The sequence below is a fragment of the Suncus etruscus genome, chromosome 1, assembly GCF_024139225.1.
Source record: "Suncus etruscus isolate mSunEtr1 chromosome 1, mSunEtr1.pri.cur, whole genome shotgun sequence".
Classification (NCBI taxonomy): Eukaryota; Metazoa; Chordata; class Mammalia; order Eulipotyphla; family Soricidae; genus Suncus; species Suncus etruscus.
Window position 1 is genome coordinate 24,509,390 of NC_064848.1, and position 17,988 is coordinate 24,527,377.

Genomic DNA, 17,988 nt, shown 5'->3' on the forward strand with positions numbered 1-17,988 from the left:
TCTCTGCCATGTCTTGGCCAACTCCCCGATTTCCTTGCCACTCCTCCTGTTTGTGTAAGTAGCATGAAGTGCTGTGACCAACCAATCCTATACCTCCCCTCTTCAATATGACCCTGAGTTCCCCCATCTATATGCTCCAGCCTGGACTGGGCAGGAGTGCCTGGGCAGGAACAGGGTGCTGGGCCTGCCCGACATCCACAGGTGTCACCTGAAGCAGGAAGCCACCTCGGCACCATGCTCAATCAGGGTTACCAATGCATAGTGGGGGTGGGAAGTATCATTCAGCAGTTCGGGGGACTGGAGGGTGGCCATCATCCATCTGCCTGGGTATACATGGGTCAACCATGCCTGCAACTGAATCCTACAAGTCTGTCTCTGTGAGTGCCCACTGCTTCCACTTTTCTATCTGCAAACCTAGCCTACCAGGCCCTCGGCATGATACCCCCATAGGAGCCTCACAGTTCGCTGGGGTAAAGCCAGGAGTGGTTATTGGATGTTCATCACGAGATTCTGGACAGGCTTTGGGGGCCTCTGCTGATATCTTGGGCCTTGAGGTGGATACTGTAATTACCCCAATCCTTGGAGGAGGAAGCTTGTATCTAGGAACCTCTCGGCCATTCAGATTTTTCTGCTGTTTGGAGCACCACAGGGGACCACCCTCAGGCCCTGGGCCAGGGAGGAAGGAGCATGGGGGATCCATGTGCTGTGTACTACTCAGGCCTTGTTTCCAGGCAGGTGTATCAAGCTGTGGGGGCTCTCAGCCAAGAGGAGGCTGGAGCCCTAATTGGAACTCAAATTGGCCCAGGGGAAGGTACACATGCAGAATGGAGAGTGGGTGAAGGGGCTACTTAGACACAGGTTTGTAAGTAGAACATGAGGAAACAGGTTTGTCCCTGAGAACAGTATAGGGCACTGAACTCCCTGCCCTCCCTCCACCACCTAGAATATCATGTGCTCCTGACTAGAGGCTAAAGCGGCTTCCTTGAGGCACCAGGATGAGTGCAGAGGTCCCTGGAGACTCAGCCAGTCCCCAAAAGGCACCCCAACTAGAAGGCCTGGTCTCTTGTCCAGCCACAGTTGTTGCAAACTGGTAAGTCCCAGCTGACCACCAAACTGCCCACATACTGTGCCCTAGGGAATTACCTTCTCTTTCCCTTTGTCGCCCCTGCAGCCCAGTTTAATGGCAATGAGAAACGCCAGTCGCCCTCACCTTCCCGGGATCGGCGGCGCCAGCTTCGAGCTCCCGGAGGAGGCTTTAAACCCATCAAGCACGGGAGCCCCGAGTTCTGTGGGATTCTGGGAGAGAGAGTGGACCCCGCTGTCCCACTGGAGAAGCAAATGTAAGTCTGGAAGTTGGTGGCCTGGAGCCTGTCCTGGCCCACAGCTGGGGTGTGTGGGAGACTGAGCCGCCCCTCCCATGGCCATCAACCGCAGTCCTGCCCCTTAGCCATCCACAGACTGGCGCCTGGCATGTTTTTGCTTCACACTCTCTTCTGTAGCTCTGGCCACACTATGCAGTGCCAGGAATCGAATTGGGTCTCCTGCTTTGGTTATTCTCAGCTCCTTTCACCAGAGATTTTCACCTCCATATGGTATCTCATCCATTCCTCCTGCTCCTGCCACCCCCTGACCTTCTTTGTTCATCTTTGGGCCCACTAGCGGAGCCCTTGAACTGGATCACCAACCTCTCATCTCTGCTGGGGTCTCCCGTATGCATGTCCGCGCTCAGCTCCGAAGCCTGCAGGCCACAGCCTTATTCATGGGCTGCCTGTCAAACTGAGTTGCCAGTGTCTCCTGTGGGGTTCTGGCCAACAAGAGGAGGTGCTGTAAACAACAAACCTGCACCATCCATGGTCCCTGGAGAAACCAAGAACTGTAGGAGGTGTGGAATTGTGGCTGGGACCTCACAGCTCCCCCTCTCTTCACTTCTCTTGGCTTGGGCACTCCTGGAACTTCACAGGCACCCTACAAGGCTAGAAACTTTGCTGCATCCCCCCACAACCATGTTGGCAGAACTTGGATTCTGCAGTGGTATCCAGGGGATCCTGGTCTCCACCCGCAGGAAACACTCTTTGGCGGGGCAGGATGCAGGGCTTCCCGAGTGACATCATGGACTGAGTCCCTGCTCCAGAGGTCCCCAGCACATGCTTGGAGCACTAGCACAGGTGGCTAGAGCGAAATGGTTGTTTATCCTGTAGATCCACATCAGGCTGGCTGGTTTCAAAGATCTCACAGGACACAGCCCCAAGCAGCCTAGGAGCTGCTCCTTGTTCACCCTGGCCCTGGTCTGCTGTGGCCAGCCTACCCAGCCCCCATCTACTTCTCAGCCTGGGGGCTCCAGGGCCTTCTGCTCCCTTTCCTTTCCTGTCTCCACCCTACAAGTTTTTCAGCCAAGTCTGCACTTGGGACTGGCTTTGCAGCCTCTCATGTCTCCAGACTCTGGGGATTATTTTGGTCCTCCAAGGCCCTGACTCATTGCCCAAGATGCCTGTTGGGTAAAACCCTTCTTCCGGCAAAGTCAGGTGCCTGGGCAGAGACACCTATGCTGCTTCAGACTGAGCAGCACTGAGGCACTAGGGGCTGTCCCAGATCTTAGGGTAAGAGGGAACATGTGGTCACACAGATGCCCATATGCCTGCCACACAAACACGCACACACACGCACACACACACACATCTGAAGAGAAGGAAAGATGCTGAGAGGCCCCCGTCTTGCCCCTTTTCCAGGCTTTTTACCCCACAATTCCCCATCATCCTGCCACACTTCCTAGTTTCAAACTTCTTTGGTATAAATAAAATTGTTTTGATTCTGTCTTGTGCCCTGGCTCCTGCCCTGTTGGTAGTTTAATAAGCGGTCAGGGCAGTGCTTGTCTGAGTCACCACTGCATCCTCATGCACAGAATTGCCCCAACATGTAATTGGTGCCTGTTAAACAGTGTCCAGTGATGCACAGACCACACCCACCCACCACTATCCTGGGGAGCTGTGACACTTCCTCTGCCACCCTCCTTCCTACTTTCCCCTTATTTTCCTGGTCTTTAATTTTGGTTTTGAGTTTTTGAGCCACACCCAGCAGCGCTCAGGGGCTACTCCTGGCTCTGTGTTCAGAAATCACTTCTGGGAGGCTCAGAGGACCATAGGAATGTCAGGATCGAATACACGCTGGTTGTGTGCAAGGAAAATGTCCTATCCGCGTTAGTCCCAGGTCTTTTTTTTTTTTAAGCTTTTGAGGGGTTTAGGGCTATACCTTGTGGTTAGTGCTCAGGACATACCCTGGCTTTGTGTTCCAGGATTACTCTTGGCAGGATTCCGGGTGCCGGGATCATCTTGCAACACAAATGCCCTACTTATTGTACTATCTCTCCAACCTTCATGCTTCCTTTTTTTTTCCACACCCCTTTTTTTCTTTTTTTTTTTTTTTATTTTCCTCATGCTTCCTTTTTTAAAAGTTATTGATTTGTCTTACAAAAGTAACGGTGATTTACAAAGTTATTCTGGGTTGAGTTTCAGGCATAGAATGGCCTAGCATCAATCCAGGCACCATTGTCAACTGTCCCGTGTGGTCATGTGGCCAGCCAGACTCCCTCCCATCCCCCAGCCTGGCTCCTTGACAGAAACTTTTCTTTTCTTTTCTTTTCTTTTCTTTTCTTTCTTTCTTTCTTTCTTTCTTTCTTTCTTTCTTTCTTTCTTTCTTTCTTTCTTTCTTTCTTTCTTTCTTTCTTTCTTTCCTTATTTTTTGTTTTTGGGTCACACCCAGCTGTGCTCAGGGGTTACTTCTGGCTCTCTGCTCAGAAATTGCTCCTGGCAGGCTCAGGGGACAAAATGGGATGCCAGGATTCGAACCAACATTGCTTCTAGATCGGCTGCTTGCAAGACAAACACCCTACTGCTGTACTATCTCTCTGGCCCCAACAGGAACATTATTTTAAGTTTGATGGTTGTAGTTTGGACCTCCTGTTTCCACTTCTTCCTGGGATGCTCAAAGTGATGCTGAAGGGTACATGGGAGGCCCCCTCCTGCAGAGACACCACTCCCTTTGTTCTAACTCTTCAAACTGTTCCTTCAATGAGCCATGGATTGTGCCATCCACCCTGTCCCTGTTGGCCTTCCTAGTGCACTACCCACACCTCTTCCAGAGCTCTGGAACCTTCTGTCTAGCTGCTTGCTGAGCACCATCCCCTCACACAGCATGTTCACTGCCAGGCTCCTGACACTCCATCCCTGCAAACTTGCTTATTTTCCAGCCTCTCCTCCATCAAAGCTCTACACAGACCTTGCTGCCCCAGCCATGCTCGCAGACTCCTCTATACTCTTTCCACCTTTCCCAGTGTCTGGCTCTTCACTGTAGGGTTAGAGGCCAGTCCGTCTACAGTCTGAGTATAGCCGGCCCCACCTGCTCCCTCTCTCTAAGTAACTTCTGGCCTGGGGGAGAAGGGGCAGGGGAGCCTTCTCACTGATCTCCTGGCTTCCTCCTGCTTTGGTGCCTTTTCAGGCCAGCTTCTTATTGAGAGGATAGTGTCTCCATTGAAATCCTGTGTTCCTTGGTCTCAGGGAGAAGGCTCAAAGACCCAAGCACAGGCTTTGCTTAAGGAACCCCAAATTTGTTTTTGTTTTGGTTTTGGTTTTTGGGCCACACCTGGCAGTGCTCAGGGGTTACTCCTGGCTGTCTGCTCAGAAATAGGTCCTGGATCGGCTGCTTGCAAGGAAAACACCACTGTGCTATCCAAATTTGATCCCTACAACCACAGGTTCCCCTAAGCACCAAGTCAAGGGTAACCCCAAACATCAGGAAATGAGACCCATAACAGAACAGAAAGAAAGCACTTGTCCCCTGCACTGTGCCTGGGGTGAAATCAACTTCTTTGGTCACCTGGCCTTGCCATGGGGCCCAGCACTGTGCCCCCTCCCTTTGTCTGAACTCAGTCTCTTAGCTCTTGGCTCTTAGCTCTGCAGAGGAAAATACTACTACTACTACTACTACTAATAATAATAATAACAACAACAACAACAACAACAACAACAATAACAACAATACATTTTCTGGGGCTAGAGAGCTAGTGTAGGAAGTATTGCATTCTACTAATGTTGGTTCAGAACCCCTGCACTACCTATGGTTGGTCCCAGGACTGGCCTGTCCACATGCCTCAGCCCTCCAGGGAAGAATATGTTTTCTCTCATGTCACCATACAGATTCCCTAGTCAGATGTCCTTCTGGGGCCTTCCTATCTGTGTGCTCTGAACTCTGAGTTCAATCCCTGGTGCCTCATCGCCTCCCAGCTCCAGCCTTAGACCTGAGGCCACTTTCACTTCCTGGCCCAGTCTCAGCTTCCTTAGGAGACCATTGTTCTGAACCACACTTGCATTGAGTTGAAGTTGTCTCTTTTTTTTTTTTTTTTTTTTGGGTTTTGGGCCACACCCGGTGCTGCTCAGGGGTTACTCCTGGCTGTCTGCTCAGAAATCGCTCCTGGCAGGCACGGGGGACCATATGGGACACCGGGATTCGAACCAACCACCTTTGGTCCTGGATCTGCTGCTTGCAAGGCAAACGCCGCTGTGCTATCTCTCCGGGCCCTGAAGTTGTCTCTTGAGCCCTGTGTGGCCCCATACTCAAGACATGGAGAGGGTCTCAAACTCTCGGCCCGTGGGCTGTTTGCGGCCCTCCATACAACATTTTGTGACCCTGCCCTAGAGGAATCTTTTTTTGTTTTGTTTTGTGTTAGTTGTTTGGGTCACACCCCCCAATGGTCAAGGCTTACTACTGACTTTGCACTCAAGGATCACCCCGACTTTGCCTCCTGCGGCCCCCAGGTAAATTGAGTTTGAGACCCCTGGTTTAGTAGGTGGAGATATTGACACCCTTCTGGGTATTGATGGGGCTGGATAGTCAGTCTTCGAGAGCCCCAAGGTCTGGTCTGGCTGTCCTGTTCTGCATGTCCCCACACACCACACCTTCCTTTTCTGGGTCTCTCTTCCATGCAGACAGCCCTCCTCATCCCCTCTGTCCCCTCTATCCTTATTAGGTGTCCTTCAGCCCTTCTTTCCACCCCCTAGTCTCTCCTGTGATCCCTCCTCTCCCCACAGAGCAGTGAGCTGCAGAGGAAACCAGCTGTTTCCCCCTGCTGGGCTCTCCAGTAACAAGGCCTATCAGGCTTGTTCCTGTGCTGGGTAGGGCAGGGTGAGCAGCACTTTCCCTGAGTCTGCTTATGTCTTTCCAAGAGAAAGGTTCCACCTCAAGTGACTCGAACTCGTTTTCCTCATAAACCACTAGATTTGCCAGGGTCAGGGGAGCCCAGAGATAGCGCTGTACTACTGCTTAACTGTAGTTGTTCCTAGGGACTCCCTGTTAGCCTCTTACCCTCAGGGACACCTCAGAAGCCTTCCTAAGGGGTAACTTGAACCCACCTGCTCCTGTAATTAAACTGTGGCAGCCCAAGTGGCTCATGCTTCTCCCTCTCCTTTACCTTCTCCTTTTCTCCCTATCCCTCTTCTCCTGCCCCACCAACTGGCCCCTCCAATTTTCTTCCAGACCCCATATCATACCACCTCTCCTCCACCACTGCCTCTTGTAAATCTGTGATGCAAGGACAAATGGCCACCAGGCCCCAACAATGCCAGATCCCCCTGCACAGAGCGTGGCACACTTGCTGACATCACAGCGAGTCAGCCCTGCTCACGACTTTGCTGTCCCTTAATTGGACCCACTTTTGGCCCCATCTCACTGCCCCATACTTCCTCCCAGCCAGGCTAGACTCCTCTCTGCATTGGTACTGACCTCAGGTGACATGCAATCTTGCTCCACCATCCTGCCAGCCACTTATGTATCTGCTTATTTCCTGGGACACACAGCTAATAGCTGTGTGAGAGTATTATCAGCCATTAACACTCCTACCAGAACGGGAGACCTGGGATGGTGGAGGGGCAGCACAGCATCTTTCCTCCCAGGACTTCCTGTGCCCCAAATGAAAGGGCACATGCCAGTTGTGTCTGGCAGCCCTTGGCAGGGTGGGGATGCGTAAGGGGGTACATGGCTCCTCAAATAGGAGCAGATGTCTGGGTGCTGGCTGCAGGCTTTGACCCTCTGTCCTCTCCACAGATGGTATCATGGCTCCATCAGTCGGGGAGATGCTGAGAGCTTACTGAGGCTGTGCAAGGAGTGCAGCTACCTGGTACGGAACAGCCAGACCAGCAAGCATGACTTCTCCCTCTCGCTGAAGTGAGTGCACGTCTGTCCACTCGGGTTTCCACTCTGGCCTCCCTTTCCATCCATCCATAACAGGAGGGGCACCTCTAGCCAGGGCCCACTTGTCATGCCCACAGCTGCAGGGGTGGATCTTAGCTCTCTGACCTCACTGCCACACCCTCAGATGAGAGTGTCTCCATTTTCTGGGTGAAGAAAAGGAGGCTACAAAAGGGGACACAATAGGGCCAGGGTGGCTGGCCCGGCCATGTGATTCTCCATTGCACAGGGGCTTGGAGCTTTCCAGATGCACCAATAGCACCATTGTGTGCACCGGTCTCAGCACCTTGTGCCTAACCAATGGCATGAATAATGCCGGAAGAACTGCCAAGTGACCTGTGGGAGGCCGGGGGTGGGATGGGGTGTCTCTCCATAAGGGCATGTATCTTGCATACCTGAGGCCCTGGGTTTCATCCCTAAGTCTGACCCCTGAAAATGGGTGGTGGGGGGAGGAATCATGGAGCCGGGAGATGGTGCAAAACACTAGTGTGCTGCATGCAGGAACTCCAGTCCTAGGGCCACATTCATTCCTGCCCAGGAAAGTGCAGGGTTGGTGAGAGACAATAGACATCCTTTGGGAGGGAAGGCAGCAGATCAGGATTGGAGAGTCTCAGGAAGAAGCTGCAGGCCCTTTGGGTCACAGTCCCAGCCTCCAGTGTGTGTGTCTGTGCAAACTCACACATAAGCACACTGTAAATCTGCATGCATGGATCCTGACTAGGTTTGGAGAGGAAGGCTAAGAGACAGGAGGTTGGCCACACGAACAGGCAGGGGGTCAGGCACAGCTGTGTGGAATCCATCCTGTGGAGAAGCACTAGTGAGGCCTGGGGGAGGCTCTGACCCCCCCCCTCCCCACTTACTGAGTAGTGCTGAGTCCAGATGTGGCAGTGGCCTAGGGGCATCTCCAGTGCTCAGAGATAAGCTGAGTGGTGCCTGGCAGATGAAGATGGTTCCTGGTGCCCCCAAAGCTCTGCTTCACTCAGCCATTGGCTCTTCCCATGTGAATGAATGAGCCACATTCATTCATACCAGGTGGAGTGGAGAGCAATAACCTTGGCAGAGAGACCCACTTAGAATGCAAGCTCTTGTCTTTCTCCTGTTGTGCGCTGCTCACTTAGTGCCATGGCCTTCTTGAACCCCATTGGGAAACACCAGTTTGCACTGGGGCCCTGTTCGTGAAACCAAGGTTGCCAACATGTCCGCTAGGCATCTCTGCCCCTCTCTGCTTTCCCGAAGACTTAGGATTCACCATGGGGATCAGGGGCAGTGCCAGACAAGGCTCAGACTGGGGCAGGTGCAGGCTATATCTGTCCACTCAGGTGAGTGGAAGAAGGGTCTGGAGTTGTGCTGCTTGATTTGCTTCCAGGCTGATTACTCACAGCTTGCACCTGGTGCCTCCCTGCCAGGTACCCCATCTTTCCTGGTGCAGGAGAGGGGGCGGGGACTCCTACTGGAGAGCAACTCTTGTGCTGATCAATACACAATGCCTCCTGGAAGCTACTGGGTTTGGCCCCAGTGCTGGACCTCCCACCCCAGTCTCTCCTATTCTGCACCCTTATGGGAAGCAGTGGCCACAAAAGGGACCGGGACATGTGAGCATTAAGTTGCAGTTAGGTTTCTTGCCCCTCTTTCTTTCTTGATTTCTATAGCAGTGGAGGAGAGAGTTTTTAAACAGGAGGCTGGTCTAGGTCTAGGCAGGCAAGTGATTAATCTTAGTTTGTTGCCGCTGACAGCCAGGAGCAAGAAGTAATAACAGTGAGGAGGGGGATGATGCAGACAGGCTGCCTTCCCTTCACATGTCCTCAGAGAACACCCACACTCCTGTGAGGTCAACATTGGAGCTTCAGCATAGCAGTCTGCTTCCGTGGGTGTGCCCTCCCCGCAGTAGTCCTGGGGTCCTCATGCCCCATAGCAGTCCCCAGGTCCTCCTCCCTCATGCTGACTGGACTTGAAGGAAAGTGGTGTGAGCTGCCCAGCCATGCCAGCACTACTCAGAGGTCCACGATCCTGCCCTCTGCTCCCACCACTGCTTCTAGGCTGCCTGGTGGGCGGTAAGGGGGAGAAACACTAAAGGAGGACATGGATATGGGGGAGGAACCTTTATATCTTTGAGGAATTTACACAGGGGGAAAGAAAACTCCTCCCATCCAATTTCTGATGTACCCCATTGCCTCTCTGTGCCCTAAGACACATGTGCACCTGAACTAGAAAGAAGTAGCTGCCACATATGGTCCCACCCTGGAACCCCAACTCTGCCACTAAAGAGCAGGATGGTCTCAGGGTAGAAGTCTCAGCTTCTCCAAATCTATACAAATCTGGGGTTTCCCCATTTTTGTGGGCTGTGTACTGGCTCCTGTCTAGCATGCAGTTAAGTGACCCCACATGAGGCAAAGGGCAGCTTACTGTTCTTAAGGACTTCATAGAGCCTCTGGTCATTGGTTCAGCGTGGTCCAGCATCTCATTGCCTTCCTAGGACCTACCTGGACTCAGCTCTGGCCCCTCACACCTGCCTCCTCCTAGTGTGAGGCTTTCCTGCTGCAACTTAGTTGCCTATAACTGAGACTCAAAATTGATCTAAACAAATGTTCTCTGGCTCTGCTTGATGAGGGTGGGGGCTAGTGACCCAACCACAGGGGCTCTGCTTTCCCCTTGGCACCTAACCCTTAAGTACCAGAAGTTAGGAACATCCAGAACAGCAGGAGTGAGGCCAGAGCCAGCTCTAGAGTGCATGATCCAAAAATAAATAAAACTAAAAAAGGACCCAGGAAAACTGGGTGCCTCAACGTCACTGCCCCTTTCACCATACCCCAAAACCAAAAGCAAGAAGTCCAGAAGATGACCAATGCCAAGTCATGAGGGCAAATTCCGTGTGTCGCGCCCATATCCTGCTTTGTGTCCCCAGCAAGTAAGGCCTGGAAGGAGGACCAGTGGCTTCAAGTCCCAGGGATAGACTCTCAGAAGCAATAGTACAGCAAGCAGGGCCATTGCCTTGCATTTGGCTGACCCAGGCTCAACACCTAGTAACCAAACAAAAAAAAAGGTTCCCTGAGCACCAGGAGGAAGCCCTGAACAACACTGTGTGGCCTCAAAACCAAAGCAAACAAAAAAACAACAGTGCATAGGGACACATTCGTGAGCATAAGCACGCACACACGCGCGCGCGCGCACACACACACACACACACACACACACAGCTAAGCTAAAATTATCTCAGAGTGGCATGCACTGGAATAATGTCAATGAACTGGTTCCCCTCGTGCCTCACATCTACTCTTACCTCCTTTGTTGGCCAGATACAGCATTGCCTTTTAGGGGTCGGAAAGATAGCATGGAGATAAGGCATTTTCCTTACATGCAGAAGGACAGTGGTTTGAATCCGGCATCCCATATCTCAGGTCCCCTGAGCCTGCCAGGAGCGATTTCTGAGCATAGAGCCAGGAGTAATCCCTGAGCACTGCCGGGTGTGACCCCAAAACAAAACAAGAAAGCATTGCCTTGAACCCATCAGAAAGCTCCCCTGCCCCCCAACATTTGAGACACCCACTTTTGCTTGCTTCTGGCTTTTTGGTTTGGTTTGGTTTGGGGGCCACACCTGGCAGTTCTCAGGGGTTACTCCTGGCTCTGCACTCAGAAATTGTTCCTGGCAGGTACGGGGACCATATGAGATGCCAGGGATCAAACCTGGGTCTGTCCTATGTTGGCCGCTTGCAAGGTAAATACCCTACTGATGTGCTATCATTCCAGCTCCATTGCTCTGGCTTTTAATGTCATAAATAAGCCAGTGTGTGGCGTCCATGTGATGGGCACTGTGTTCTCTGTCACTGTGGAAGGGGCAGGCAAATCCTGACCCATTTCACCCTCCTTGTGAAGAGGAGGGTGAGGGCTTGGGAGTCAAGGGAAGTGAAAGCGCTTTGTAAACTCTAGAAGACTGTACAAACACAGGCGAGGTTGTTTGCCTTAGATTACCTCAGAAAAGTATTTGTGGTCTTACTCTGCTTAGAGCTGGTTAAATAACTCCCAAGGCCCAGAGGAAATATAATCAGCCTCTTCGAGCTACATTTGGCATGGCTAGTGGCAGCTGCCATCCTTCCTACAATAAGATCTCCAGAGGCAGGTGGCTGTTCTGTTCCTGTGGGAGTCACAGCTGGAAGAAGGGGCTTGAGTCATCCAGATAGAGACAAGCGAGTGCACACCTCAGGGATAGCTCCCAGCTCTGTACCTGGGAGCATGCATGTATTGCACTACAGCCCTTTAAGCCATATCCCTGGCCCTAAGATCCTGGATTTTGAAAAATAGAGATTAGAGTAAGGTTTTGAAAGGTAGTTAGAGCTGAAGAAATAACAGTAGGAAGGTGTTTGCCTTTGCATGCAGCTGACCCAGGTTTATCCTCTGCATATCATATGGTCCCTTGAGCTCCACCAGGAGCGCAGAGCTAGGAGTAAGCCCTAAACATTGCTGGGTATGGCTCAAAGGAGTGGGCAGGAGAGATACACATTCAAGAGAAGAAGAATTTCTGAAACAATTGGGTTGGCAAAAGTTGCCTTGTTTGAAATTCTTTAATTAGAACAACACCTCATCCCTATGTTTTTGTTTTGTTTTGTTTTGAAAACCCATGTACTGCTAACAGCCCCAGGCAGCGTTGCAGGGCAGGACACTGCCATATTCCCTCTGTGCACCCCAGCCCCTCAAAAAGAAATTTTTTTTGTTTTGTTTTTTTTGGGCCACACCCATTTGACTGTTAGGGGTTACTCCTGACTATACGCTCAGAAATGCCCCTGCCTTGGGGGAACCATATGGGACACTGGGGGATCTAACCACAGTCCATTCTAGGCTAGCACTTGCAAGGCAGGCCCTTTATCTCTAGCGCCACCTCTCCAGCTCCAAAAAAAAATTTTTTTAAGTTGACATCAGAGCAAAGAGCATGACTAATGACTATGTGCATGCTGCATACCAGAGCCTCAGGTTGGATTTTTAGCACTGCACCGTCTCACAAGCAGTACCAAGAGTACCACTGAGTGCAGTATGGTGTGACCCAAAATCAAACAGGAAAAAAATCTTTATTTCGAAATTATGTTTTCTGTGGCCAATGACACTCATGTGTCAATGAGATAAACTTTGGGGTCTTGGGAGGTCAACAAAGCTTGGGATATTCACATTGATGAAGTCTCAAGCTGAAAAGATATAGCAAAAAAAAAAAAGAGAGAGAGAGAGAAGATATAGCAAGAATACAAGGGTTCTGGCCATTGTGGGACACACACACACACACAAGCACACACACCTTTTTGCTATTTGGGGACATTGGCCTCAGGGAAGCAAACACTCTGCCCAGGGGCCTTTTGCCACAGAGCAGGACCCAGATCCTGTGCTGTAGCCAGCGATGGGGCAGGGGCAGGAGCATTTGGCTTCACAAGCAGCACAGCAGACAGACGGGAAGACAGACCAGTGCCCAGCCAGGCAGCACAAGCCAGTATACCCTGCCAGATGGGCAGCAGTGGGCTCAGGCTCCTGGGGTGTGGGGCAGGTGGAGCCTGAGCCCTGTCAGAAACCCCACCGGCTGCAGCACCTGCCAGCCAGTGTTCAGCAGGCACTGCCCAGTTCTGATCTCAGGACTGTCTGTCCTCTGGGTGATCGTGAATGACAGGGAAATAGGCACAGAGAGGCCTGGCTAAGAAGCAGCAGGGCAACGAACGACTCAGACCCAGGTCTGGGGGTGGGAGAGACTCTGGGACCTGAGTTTATAATGAGTCACCTGCAAGTTTACTGTTCACCGTTGCTCTAACAGTCAGCATGATTTGGGCTGGAGCAATTGCAAGGTGGGCACTCCCATTTGTCTTTCACATAGCCCACCGGGGCTCGGTTTCTGGCATCCTATATGATCCTCTGAGCCCCACCAGAAGTAATTCCCGAGTGCAGAGCTAGAAGTAAGTCCTAAGTATCTCCAAGTATGGGCAAAAAAATGAAAACAAAAAAGTAATTTCTGAGCACTAAACTGGTTACAACCCCTGAGTACTACTGGGTGTGCACACCCCTCAAAAAAAGTACCACTGCATTGTCCCTCTTTTTCCCCTCAAGCTATGATACCATTTCCTGTATTCCTGTCCACTGCACCACCCTGACTCTTCTTTAGAACACTTGAGTATGCCTGAGGGCTATCATCTGTGATAATGCAGTATAGTCAGAGATATCCTCAGCACCTACTGTGTGCCCCTGAATCCTCGGACATCTCAGTCTCAAAGAACCTCCTTTACCCACTCACTCCCAGTCCCCCATCACACAGCTGGATATCAAAGGTCCTGGCCCTAGACTCTGTCCTCTCATCCTGACCCTAGCGACTCGACTCGCTCCTTCCTCTGGTCCTTGAAGTGTTCTGGTTCTGAGCAATAGACAAAGCCAGTCTTCCAGCTGCTTCAGGACACCACAGGGTGCCCCCATCAAGGCCAGCCAAGGGCAACAATGGCTATGCCTGTCTCCCCCAGGATCCCAGTCCCATTTGAGGAGCTCGGCCCCTGAGATGGGCACTGCTTTTCTCTGCAGCTGAGCCCCAGAATTTCCTCTGGTCTCTGGTCACTCTGCACCTCCTCTGGGTCTCTGCTCTCCGCAGGCACTCAGGAGTGTTCCACAAGGGGCTGCATCAGGCTATGGGAGGGGTAGGAGATAGCCCACCTATCAGAGGGCACAGTGGGAAAGACTCAAAGTTCAGGCAGGATGACCTATTCCATCAGCCTGAGGTCACCAATGGGGTAAGGTTTATGTGATCCCCCTTTCATTGCCATCACCAGATGCATGGAATGCAGAGCCCTGGGACCCTCCCTACATCAGTTGCTGAGTGCCCTAAACTAGACTCTCCTCTTCTGCCATCGCTGCAGGATGGGAAAGAGGTGTTGTAACTTTGGGAAGGAAGGCTAGGCTGCCGTGGTCACTGCAGGGAGTCAAGGAAGTAAGGAAGGTGAGGCTGCTATGGTTGCTGCAGAGCCCCAGTGTCAAGGCTGCCACAAAAACCTCCATGCCTCAGAGTCAGGCTTCACTTCAAGTTCTTCCCCACTCCTCTCAGTGTCCTTCTTTCCATGTTCATGAATAGTGATAGTTGGTCCCAGTATAGCACTGAGCACTAGAATCCTCAGTGGACTAATGTGACCGTAGCCCTGGATGGGGAGGGGGTCTGTGCACTGTCAAGTGACACTGCAAGGAAACAGCCACTCCCTCCCACCTGTCCTTGGAGATGAAGTGGAGATGCCCCCAATTTGCCCATCCCATGTGCATTCTGGGGGAGAATCCACAAACTTGTCCCAAAGGACAATTTCCTTACCTCCTGCACAAATGTTATATGCAAGTCTTTTCAAGTCATTTTATCATGAAAAGAAACGATTTAACATAACTATTACCCAGAATTCTTCATGAAATATGCATCAAGCAATTAGGTCTGGAAGCAAGAGGTGAGGCCTCACACTCTGCCCGCCCAGCCCACAGCTGCTGCTGCGGACTGAGTGGTTTTATTAAAGCCTGTGATTATGAGCTGAGGTGGGGGTCTGTTATTAGACCCAGAACTGGGCCCATTTTGATAATGATGGTGATGAGGGGGTACTCTTTTGTGATGCTAATGAGTGATGTGCTCTCACTTCAGTCCCCAAACCCCAGCATTCTTACGAGACAGGTCACCTCCATTAGATATACCTCACTGTGATTTGTACTCGCAAGGCTCTGAGCAAAAGAGTACAGGATCAGAGCAAGTAAGACAAGTGGAGGTAGCCCCTTTCCTCACCCATGCCTTTCCAGAGGGACACTGATGACAGGTTCAGCTCACAGCTACAGCCCACCTTGCTCTGTATTTGGCCAAAGCCTTGCTTTGCCCTCTCTGAGCTCACTCATGCTCCTCCTAGGTGTACCTCCCACCAGGTAAGAGGAGAGTCTTCCCAAGTTGTATTTCTGCCCTATGCTGTGCAGTGCAGCCACACATCCATTGCTCAGCCCTTTATCTTTCTGATGGTGTCTTCTTCCATGGAAAGTTAAGAATCATCTTAGCCAGGGGCTGGAGTGATAGTACAGTGAGTAAAGCACTTATCTTGCAGGTAGCTGAACAAGTTTGATCCCTACCATCCTATATGTTGCCCCAAGCATTGCCAGGACCGATTACTTCTTGAGTGCAGACCCAGGGCAGAGAGAGAGAGAGGGAGGGAGGGGGACAAGTTTCAACTATCTGTCAAGGATATAACTTGCATGTGTGAAGCCATGGGTTCCATCCCTAGCACTGCAAACACACACACACACACACACACACACACACACACACACACACACGATAGCTCAAAGGGCTGCATTGCGTGTAGGGCCCCCAAGTTTAATTTCTGCCACCATGTGGTCCCTCCTGAGCACCGAAAAGGGAATAGTTCTGGAGCAGCTCTGAATGTTTCAAAATCCAAAAAAATATCTCCACTGAGTTGCTTGGGAATGTCTGGTTCCCACTGAAACCTGTGGCTGGTCAGGGTCTGTGACTGCCATGTGTCTGGGAGCAGGGTGTAGAATGCAGAGCCGGCCCTGACTCTCCACTCCCACCCCCATCTAGGAGTCAGCCCAGGAGTCCATTGCTGGGATTCTAATGCTTCTCATCCACGGTGCTGCCTGGAGGAGGGTGGAGGGGTCAGTTAGGTCTTTCTAGTCAGTGTTGGGCTGGAGAGCCTGGAGCCAGCCACCCTTTCCCCCTGCATAAGTGCACATAGCAGGACGTGGCTCCTGGGGGCATCAGGAAGAGGCCAGAACCCAAACCTCCAGGCCAGCAAGATCCCAGGATGGCCTGAGACTGTAGGTGGGGCTTGTGCTGGGCCCTTGTGTGAGGCCAGATGATGACCTCTCTCTGTTGCCCTCTCCCCAGTCCATCTAGCTCAGGATTATAAATCCGCATGGACCAAAAGTCGAGTGTTTGGGAATGCACAGTGCTGGTGTTAGGAGGGTCCAAGGCTGCCCTTTACCCTCATGGCATCACTCACAGTGTGTTTCTAAAACCTGGTAGCCCTTAGGGTCAGAATGGTCATTCTTCACCACTGGTTCTGCCTGTGGTGCCTTCCTCCCTGCCACCATTCCAGGTGAACCACAGAGAAGAGATAGACTTTTGACTCCTTGAAACTCCCAGAATCTTAAATCAGCAACCTCCCCCTTCCCACCTGTAGACCTGGGAGCAAAATGAAGCATGGTGACTGACACCCCAAAGCATTGCCCTATTTGTCTTGTAGGCAGTGTTTTCAAGGGTAGGGCTGCCCCATGAGCTCCATTCTCTCCTCTGACCTGCTTCAGCAGAGCTGCAGGGGTTGATGCAGCCACATAAGCCCATCTCCTAAGCAGGTGGCACAGCTCGACCAAGTCCCCACCGCTGCCTGTGCCTCTCCCAGGGAACGACCCCTCACCAAGGCGCAGAGCTTGCCACAGGCTCTGTAATTAGAACATTGTCAGCCTTAAAAAAGTCTTCATTTAAATTTCACTTCTTTACGGGAATTATTCTCTCTTGGAACCTAATTGCTCTCCAAACGATTTCCTTTAAGCCGAGGGTGACATCTCTAAATACATTATTACGAACAGATATATTGCTCCGTGCCTACACTTCATTAGATGGAGGCTCTGTTCATTTCCTAATGGTCCTGGAGTCCAAATCATCACATGAAGAGAGCGGGGACAGCTGGGGGTGGGGGTGGGGAGAACCCAAGCCCCAATGGGAAGAAGTGTGCAGGACCCCAGTATCCCCAGAGAGCTGCCACAGCCAGCCCAGAATGTCTGCAAACCTACTTCAGCCTCTCAGAGCTTTCAGTCCAGCTGGGGGGTCAGTCTTGGCCTCCCTAAAGCTGGGCCCCTGGGGTCGATGGAGAACTGGGGCCTTGTGTCACCATGAAACATGCTTTAGATGAATCTGGAGCACTAGCTTCCTCAGCTGTAGTGGCAGGACCCTAAGAGAATCCAGAAGACCCAGGCTCAGAGCTGGGGGGGAGGGGGATGGGGCCCCTTTCTCCAGCCAGGTTAAGGGAGCCTGAACTTTGCACTTAGCAGGCTGAGCTCCATGCAGCAAACAAGTACACTGAGCTGTTGATGGATAGAGCTCTGCACCTGTCATCCAGGTGGCTTTTCTTGGGACCTTTCTCAGCAGACATAAAGTGGTGACTCAAGGCCCAGGTGTGTGGAACCTGTAAGGGAATGGGGAGTGGCCAGCACCTCTGGTCCCAGACACCAAAATGTCCTTAGAACTTTTTAGCAGCAGCGTGGCCAACCCTAGAAAGACAGTGCCTGTTCATATTCAGAGATAAGGAATTGCCTTCCAGCCCCCCAGCCCTCCTTGGTCAGGGTCAGTGGGCAGGCATTGATCACTTCTCTTTCTGTTTGCAGGAGCAACCAGGGCTTCATGCACATGAAACTGGCCAAAACCAAAGAGAAGTATGTTCTGGGTCAGAACAGCCCCCCATTCGACAGCGTCCCCGAAGTCATTCACTACTACACCACTAGGAAGCTCCCCATCAAAGGAGCCGAGCACTTGTCTCTCCTCTACCCGGTGGCTGTGCGGACCCTGTGAGCCTACCGTCCCCCGCCTTGTTCTGTGGCAGAGCCCAGACTTGGAGGACCCAGAGCCCGCCCCCCATGGCGGCGATGCCGGGCCGTCCAGTTTGTGTCGTGTGTATGGTACTGGCATACCACTGCATGTGTCTAGAATGCTGTCGCCACTTCTGGGGGCTGGGTAGGGGCACAGGAGCTGGAGAAGACCCAAGGATCAGCTACTTT

General features: G+C 51.9%; 1 protein-coding gene across 1 annotated transcript in view; it reads left to right on the forward strand.

Moving 5' to 3' along the window:
* Positions 1-17,788, forward strand: part of SHB (SH2 domain containing adaptor protein B) — a 110,885-nt gene extending 93,097 nt beyond the window's left edge. The window contains exons 4-6 of the mRNA XM_049784145.1: positions 1,172-1,340; positions 7,093-7,212; positions 17,599-17,788. Coding sequence (XP_049640102.1) covers positions 1,172-1,340; positions 7,093-7,212; positions 17,599-17,782 — 473 coding nt within the window. The 3' untranslated portion in view covers positions 17,783-17,788. The remainder of the gene's footprint in view (positions 1-1,171; positions 1,341-7,092; positions 7,213-17,598) is intronic.
* Positions 17,789-17,988: the final 200 nt, after the last annotated feature.